Below are 8,542 nucleotides of genomic sequence, written 5' to 3'. Positions count from 1 at the left end.
TGACAGGATGAAAAAATCCCATCTAATGAGTGACCGGCGCAGTGAGTATCTACAAAAACCTTTTGTTCTAAGGAGAAATTGGCTAACGCATCCTTAAAGGATGCTATCTTAGGGTCACCATCTTTCTCCAGGTGCAAATTAAAATCACCCATAATTGTATAGTCAATGTTAGCTAGACTTGATTCTAAGAAAGGGCTAAGTGAATCAATCAGTGTGTTCTTTGCACTGGGGGGCCTATATATTAGTAGCCCATTGAATGTGAAATTATTTGTAAGCCTAATTTGAAACAAAAACGTTTCACAGTTTGGATTGCTACCCTTCTCTGAGCTCTTTACCCTATCACTGTCCCTAGTTATAATTGCTAGACCTCCCCCTCGTTTCTTCTCTCTATCCGCTCTATACAGAGCAAACCCTTCTGGGATGGCTAAAGCCAAATCAGAGTCTGAGGCTGCATCCGCCCAAGTTTCCGTAATAAATAATAAATCAAAATGTTGGCTTTCAATAAGTTCAGCTGTATGCGTGTTGTGTTTAACCAACGACCTCGCATTGATTAGACCCGCCTTCACAAGAGTAATTTTACAGTCCTGGTCCTTGGGCTTGGCGATCGCTTCATTCACCATGTCAATATGTGGGAAGGTAAAATCCCGCCCACATACCGAACAATATGTAAGTTCTTGAGGTAACATAATAACTGGACATCTATCTATAGGTCTCAGTAAATGAAGTTCTGCACTAGAGTATGTATATTTCATCACATTTTCCACAATTTGCACAGGGGGTATGGCCCTAGGCACGGACTTGGCGCGGACGGGCGCAGACGGAATGTCTTCTTCATTATATCCGGTTTAGAGGAGGGTGGGAGGCGGCCAGCAGCTGGACCGCAGCCCTTTCCTCCTTCCCCAATGGCGTCTGAGAACCCTCTCTCCTCCCGCGTCAGCAACCTGATCGGCTGCGCTGGGAGCAGGGTAGTAATGCGGCGTGATCCTGAGGTATGGGTTGTCTAATTTAAAATGTTGCACAAAAAATGCTAAAAGATTCCCCAACACAATAAAATGCACACTTTTAAAATAATATCGGCAAGCTAAGTCCCCGGCTTCCGCCTCAGGGGTGAATCAGAGGTGAGACATACGCTATTAGACAAAGTTGTGACAAATATTCTCGAGATACTTGAAGTGCTTGATTTTTCTACAACAGTTCATGCTCATTTTTTGAGAGTATCTTCTTTTTTGTGTGAAATGCATTTTATTATACCCACACTGAGTTTGGTCTGGTGATCAAAAACATTTCTAAAAACTATAAAAGACATACAAGGCATACCATAAGAACACCATCCAAAAGTTAGCATATTGGAATTTAGATGACTCATCAAAAAACCTGTTATATATATCCCTGGGTCTCATAGAAAATTACAATCCATGTTCAATAGCCTACTAATTTCTTAAAGGCGAATGCCGGTTGAAAGAGAACATGCCAATGTGAAGAACAAAGTGGCTTTTTCAGTAAAATAGAATGAAAACATTAAAAGATTGTAAATCTATTTTACAAACCGAAAAACAGTTTCTTTAAATGTTTATGACTAACCTATAACAGGATATGGAATGCTTTTTGAACATTTGCTACGGCTGTAATTGACATTATCCCAGCCGACTACTGTTCTCAGACATAAATTCAGGCAGCTCCATGGATAGGAGTAGGCCTGCAAAGCAGTTTTACCAGCTGCATGCTGCACAGTGCTTGCACATTCTGTTGGGGTGCGATAGCAACTAACCTTTTCATTAGAAATATATCATTTGAGCCTACAGTTCAAACCAATTTGAGCTAACAAGTACTCATGCCTCTAAAAGCTGCTAAAATCAAGAACCAAATCAGTCAAACAAATTGAATTGATGTTCCTAATATTTTGATCCTTAAAACTGATTCCAGCCCCACAATTTAGATATGTTCTAATCCGATTTAAGAGACCTTGCTCAGACAAGTTCATTGTAGGTATATGGCTCCCTAGAATTGAGGTTCAAGATATATATATTTTTTAAATTATTTTATTGATGACAATGTAAACATAATTCAAATCTGATCATATTTCTTTAAACAGAGCATACATTGATTAGGACGCATATCATATTTCCAACCCAACTCCATCTAACCCATTTCTGGCATAAGGTTTTGAGATGTGTTGCTCAATCCGAAACAGGGGGGTGTATGGCGGATCATTTGCAGTGGTTCACATATGTTTCCCCTGTATTTTTGTTCCATTTGCGCCATATTTGTGTCCACTTCTTTGGACAGCCCCTTGATTTATATACTGTTCCCTCAATCAATATACACCAGTCTAGGTCTTTCTTCCATGCTGTGAGTGCTGGCGCCTCTTGTGTGCCCAATAGCCTGGCTATGTTACGTTTTGCGACTGTCATTCCCATGTCACCCAAATCTTTTCTGTACTGTTTAGTTCAGTGGGTTCCCAAATATTCAGGAGGCACAACCCTGTCTTATTCGCAATCTGGGTTCCCAGAACCTCTCCCATACACCATGTCACTGCTGACCAATAGCGTTGGATGTGTATGCACTCCCAAATGAAGTGAATAAATGTACCCTTCCATCCACATTCTCTTACACTGCCAGGAAACTTTCTATTTCCCATTTTTAGAAATGCCAGGCCCGATAAATACACTCTGTGCAGAATCTTGAGTTACACAAGTCTAAGGGCCAGATGTAGGAAGGCAAATACTAGTCGATAACGGCCGATTTCGGCCGTTACCGAACGGTATTTGAAGATGGAGATGTAGGGGCATGTTAAAATACAGATTTGGTAATTTTACAGAATCGGTAATTTCACAGATTCTGTAAAATACTGAATCGGTAAAATTACTGATTCTGTATTTTGGCATGTAGGTAGCACTGCAATCACTGCTACTGGGGTTTAAGAATTTGTTAATTACCACAAACTAGAAGTTGGTGGTAAATAATGAAAACCCTTTAAAAAGCATTTATTTTGCTTTTTAAACAGTGCCATGTTGCAGACATACATGCCCTAAGGGCATGTATGTCTGCAACATGTTCACCCATGCACAACTGAGGGGTGCAGCAGGGTGTCAAAGTGACACCCTGCCACCCTTCAATGTTTCCCCCAATTACCGAATCGGTATTTACCGATTCGGTAATCGACATTCATTCCCATTCCTCATTCGCGATTCAAACAGGTCCCGGACTGAGAGGCAGTTTGATACTTGGGCGTATATGGCCCAGCTGCAGTGGTAGTGATTATTATCACGAACCTGACTAGTATTACGTTTCCGGATTACCAAGCAGGATATATACCTAAGAACTTGAATAAGGCTTTCTACTGTAATAACAATATTTGACGTCGGACTATCGGTTCGGTTCAAAAACTTTATTCGATTCAAAGAGAGAATCATAAAAGTAAAACATTTTACAAAACATGATTACAATCATAGTTTTAAAATGAACCATCTAAAATTACACATTGGGAAAGTTAAAACATAAATTGATATATTCACAAGTCATTTATCAGGATGAAACATACAGACAATAAAACCCGTGCTGATCACCTTAAGTCAACAAGTGTTACTTCACATAATATTTATACTAGATTGGCCTTCAGACAGCAACAAATAAAAGCAGATTCTCACAACAATGTACAGGTCTAAGGCCAAGTTAGCCATACCGTTTCCTAATCAGGAGTGACACTCGTATAAAGTTTAACATGGCGCAACATACTCCAGAAGATGCTAATGATAACAAGTAGTCATAACCTTCTTTATAATTACATGGTTGCCGCCCCTTCAGAATGGGCTTAATAAATCTGGTTCTTGGTTCCTTATATAAAGAACAAAAGAGGACAACATGTATAGTACTCTGACTAACTTTGTTATTACAAGGACAAGGGGGCAGCCTCTCACACCAACCCCCTTGTTTAGGAAAGGCAAAAAGACAGTGCAGAATGTTTAGCCTGAACCTTGTAAGATAAAACCGCCATTGCACATGAGTTGTAAAAGTTAAGTAAAACTGGTGCTGTAGTTTAATCACACATCCTGTTGACCTGACCAAGGAAAGTGCGTGTGAAGATTTCCAGTAACTTGTTTTAATAAGGGTTTTAATGTCTCCCTGGATTTTTTCAGGATTGTCATAGACATGACCCAGGCCTATTTTATGTAACATGTCACTGACATGACAACCAAGGGATCTGCTTTCCATTATCAGGGCTTTTACAGTCCTGGAGAATGTCTCTGGAAAACTGAAGATCCTCAGATAGCCATATTTTGCCCCATAATAATAAGGGCAAGAGACGAATGATGTCACTCACATAACTCATTCCCATTTCATCATGAGAGAAACTATTTGATGAGCCTGGTGGAATTAATAATACACGCTTTAAGAATTTATTTTCCATGACCTGTATCGTGGCAGGGCTTTCAGTCCCCCATATGCTCCTGCCATTGACCTTTGGGAAATCACAGCAATGGTCCAACAAGTACTTCTCCAGTCCATTTGTATACACTAGGAAAAGAAAAGGGGCTAAAATGCAGCCTTGTCGCACACCCTCGGTTGAGGGGATAGATTTTGTTTTTTCCCTCCCTGGTCCGAACCTTATGGCTACAGTTGTTGCTTCATGCAATCTACGGAGCAATGTAACCAGAGGTTCCTCAAAGCCCATATCATCCATCATTTGCCAGAGCTTGCTGCTACAAACAGTGTTGAATGCACTTGAAAGGCCCATGAAGGCAAGGTGGATGGAAGAATTCCTTGCCTTCATGTACTTACCTATGATTAGTGCCAAATTCAGACACTGTTCGACTGTCCCCTTTCCTTTTCTGAACCCATATTGGGAGTTCACGATAAGGCCCACCGAGTCTGCCCATGTTTCCAGTCTGGCCAAGATAACTCTTCCCAACAATTTGCATGATGCATCGATTAATGATATAGGGCGATAGCATCGGGGGTCACACCTATCACCCTTCTTAAAAATCGGCACCACTACTGCCTCCTTCCATGATGCCGGGATACGGCCAATAACAGCTGCCCTAAACACATTCAGTAACAATGGTGCCCATACCTCGGTATTATGCCTAAAGAAGTCCAGAGGTACTGCATCGGGGCCACGGCTTTTAACAATATGCCTTTCCTCAAGGCCTCCTCCACCTCTTGCAGTGTAAGCAATGAGCTCAAAGACAAAGCTGTCTGTGAGGCCACCAAATCCCTAGAGTCCTCCAGCAAGCCCAGAGGTTGTATTGCATTTGGGTTAAAGATTTTTCCAAAATGGGCTTCCCATGATTCACCTGTAATCTGCATCACAATATTGTCTTTACCATCGCTCGTGAAAAGGGGGCGAGTAACTACTTCCCAGAAGAGCCTACTATCTTTTAGCTCAGAGGCCTTTTCTAGATCTTCTGTAAAGGGGGGGGCAGGATGCACACCACTTGTACCAACTTGTCCCAAACTTGTCTCATTTAATCAAAAGAATGCGTGCTGATTGAGACTGGTGCCATCCCTTTTCCAGATCTTCCCATGCGAGGTTTTTTATGTCCTGCTTCCTTTTTCAAATGGCCTCTTTGTAGGCCATTCTAGTCGTTCTTACCAACTCTTTATTCCTTGGTTTTTGTTTTAATGCCATTTTTAGGGATGTATGCGATGCAGAGCACACAGCATCAAACCATCTAAAGCCCTTAGGTTTGATTTTCCCAATGGGTTTTTTGAGACGCTCGGCCACATGCCCACATAAAATTTCAAAGTTCCCAATGACCTTTTCAGGGTTAGCTGTAGACGATAAACAAGACTCAATTTCGGAGCTATAGGTATTTAAGATCTCTGCCTCTAAGCCCACAGCATCTATTTTCCCCCATTTCAAAATGACACCTTGGTTCCTGTTATACTTTATGGATTGCTCCCAAACTGGATGTTTAAGGCTAACAGGACAACACAGGGATAGCATTAGTGGGTTGTGGTCACTGGCAGCATTTGCAGTTACCTCAAGCTTGTCAACATAATGAAAATAGCCACTTGACACAATTGCGAAATCAATAACACTCATTGAACCTCTACTTCCCTGAAAGGTTGGTATTGGGGATGAATTAGGAGCAACCCAGCGCTCCAATATACATAGCTCATTTAAAACAATGATGTTATTTAATGCATCCCCCTGGGGTGTATGCTTAAAGTGTATCAGGGGTTGTTCATGTGAGTCCTCCAAACCACACACATTCAAATCACCATATTTACACAATGAACAATTGAAATCCCCAACCCAAATAATGAAAAGTCGGACTATCATATTCTTCAACCCAATCCAGTGAAGCATTGTTTAAATTGACAATTGAAGGGAGAGAAATACTCATTCAGTTACGCTAATTCCGACACTTTAATCAGAACAAGATTGTTGTTTGGAAGGATCCTTATACACCTGTGGAAATCACTGTATATGGTGCCCACAATCACATACGCCCTGAAGAAGTTCTGGTGTTCAGAACGAAACGCGTTGGCTGATGATTCTTTTGACCAATTGGTATAAGAAAATAAACACGAATTGAGCAAATATCAAGACTCCTTAATTGGATGAGGACTCTGAAAAACTGGAATTGACTGTATTGTATTGGAGTGGTGCCCTAAAACTTGATGATAATCAAATGTGTTCGATCCGTGGACTGCAGCTTGCCTGCATGGTTTCTTTTCTTGCAGACCTTATTCAGGCTACTAAGGTTCCCCATTTCTGCTTAGATTTGAAAGCTCATCCACGTTGAGTGTCACTGTGCTCCTTCTTCAGTACAACTTTGTTCAATGCCTATGCTACACTGCTCTCCCATCTTAAGAGCTTGTACAACCTTCTTCCGTAGCCTAGGTAGATGACACTTGTCTGATTCTCATTCAACTAAGTCCTGTTTGTCCACAGTACAAGGAAATGTTCATGCCTGTCGATCTACTATTGCAATTTGGATGAAGATCGGGGCTTTTACTTTTAACACAAACAAGATTGAAATATTGATCAAGGATTCCAACCCTCTACATGAAATGGTCCATTGTGGCTCTCCGAGCTAGGCACCCTTCCACCAACCTCCAATTCAGACAGAATTCCTGGCTTCTAGTTTGATTACATGTCATCCCTTTGTAAAATAGTTCCTTTGTACTCAAGGAGTACAAGTTCCTCTGTACCAGTTGTGCTTTCTCCACTCCCTACATACATAATGGGTCTACTTCTGAAGCTGATTGTCTCCTCCCTGGGCGTCTTCCCCGCCTTCTACTACTACAATGGGTAGGAAGATTTTAACCCGGAGATGCTAAGAGGAAACCGAGTTATTGTCCATGGAGCCAGCTCTGGGATTGCGGAGCAGATGGCCTACCACTTGGCGCACATGGGGGCCCATGTTGTCAACACAGCATGGACAAAGGAAAAGTTGAAGAACTTGGTTTTGAAATCCGTATTTCACAACCTAGTTCGCCCTTGGTGGTTTTTTCAGTTCCCTGAGTCAAGAGTTTCACTTGCAGAAGACAAATGTCTCCATCACGCTCGGTTTTCTGAGTTACACTTGAGATTGAGCAAAAAATACAGTTGCTGATGCCCTCAATCAGCCAGCTGCATCAAAAGAAGAGTGTGTCCTTGCCTTCATCAAAGGAGGAGCCTTGTGCCAACGTGAAGCATTCTACCAATATCAAGCCACCAAAATTCCTCTCTTGTTGAGAGACTGGGCGCCAGAGTTCTTGGACTAGCTTCTTTGTAAAAATTAAAATGTGGAGAAAATTGGCAAACAGTAGCTTCTGATATTTCTACCACCTGAGTCAAATACATTTTTATAATCATCTAATCAAGTGTACTATGCCACTAGATACATGATCTGTGTGTAGCACACAACTTGGGCAGTTAGCACAAAATTAGACTGCAACAGTTTTACATTCTAGCATTGATTAAAGCCCGAACTTCTATGCAAATGGACAGATTTTATCAATGAGCAGTTTTTTCCTGAACTGTTATTTTGATATATAAAGCCTCAATTCATACCTGCTGTTTTCTCCCAGGAGAAGGAGCCACGAAAGAAGTATATGAATATTTTGGGTCCCAGCATGATAAAATTAAGCATTCGTTTGTTCATCCGTGTACAAGCCTACCCCGGAAGGTATTCATGACATTTGCACAGCTAGAATAGTCTAAAGGATAAAGAGGTTGACCTCGAAGTTGGGAAGCCAGGTTCAAGTCTCGTCAGGGACGCTTGACGTCCTATCATTCTGGGCAAATCAAAATATCCCCAAGCTTAACCAAATGAATGCCTCTGTCTATAATACAAGTGATGCTCATGTAAAGCACTCTGATACCTTCGGGTCTAGGTCACGCTACATAAAACACCGGAAAAAGAAGAAGGGTATTGTTAGTCCAAATCAATAACCCTCCTTGTCTAGATTATTGTAACTCCCAACCTTTGGATGTCCACAGTACCTGATGACTAGGCTACAATTGATCCAGAATTCAGCTGGTCATAGGTGTTTGGGCTTTTCCAGATGATCTCCTATGTCATAACATCTATGCAACATGCATTGGCTT

The 8,542-nt window shown here is 41.4% G+C and overlaps 1 protein-coding gene across 1 annotated transcript; it reads left to right on the top strand.

The window, feature by feature from the left end:
• Positions 1-902: 902 nt before the first annotated feature.
• LOC147731741 (hydroxysteroid 11-beta-dehydrogenase 1-like protein) lies at positions 903-7,539 on the top strand. The gene is made up of 3 exons (XM_086954252.1): positions 903-989; positions 7,266-7,385; positions 7,444-7,539. Exons 1-3 carry the CDS (start codon positions 903-905, stop codon positions 7,537-7,539), a joined length of 303 nt encoding a protein of 100 aa, XP_086810378.1.
• The last annotated feature ends 1,003 nt before the right edge of the window (positions 7,540-8,542 follow it).

Source organism: Lissotriton vulgaris, chromosome 2_1 (genome assembly GCF_964263255.1).
Source record: "Lissotriton vulgaris chromosome 2_1, aLisVul1.2, whole genome shotgun sequence".
Classification (NCBI taxonomy): Eukaryota; Metazoa; Chordata; class Amphibia; order Caudata; family Salamandridae; genus Lissotriton; species Lissotriton vulgaris.
The sequence above is the reverse complement of the archived record's forward strand: the minus strand, read 5'-3'. Positions and strand labels throughout refer to the sequence as shown.

Excerpts from the sequence above, each read along its gene's own strand:
- LOC147731741 (XM_086954252.1), top strand. The coding sequence starts at position 903 with ATGGCGTCTGAGAACCCTCTCTCCTCCCGCGTCAGCAACCTGATCGGC. Across the intron at positions 990-7,265 it reads TAATGCGGCGTGATCCTGAG|GAAGATTTTAACCCGGAGAT; the intron begins GTATGGGTTGTC and ends TACAATGGGTAG. Across the intron at positions 7,386-7,443 it reads GGGCCCATGTTGTCAACACA|TTCGCCCTTGGTGGTTTTTT; the intron begins GCATGGACAAAG and ends TTCACAACCTAG.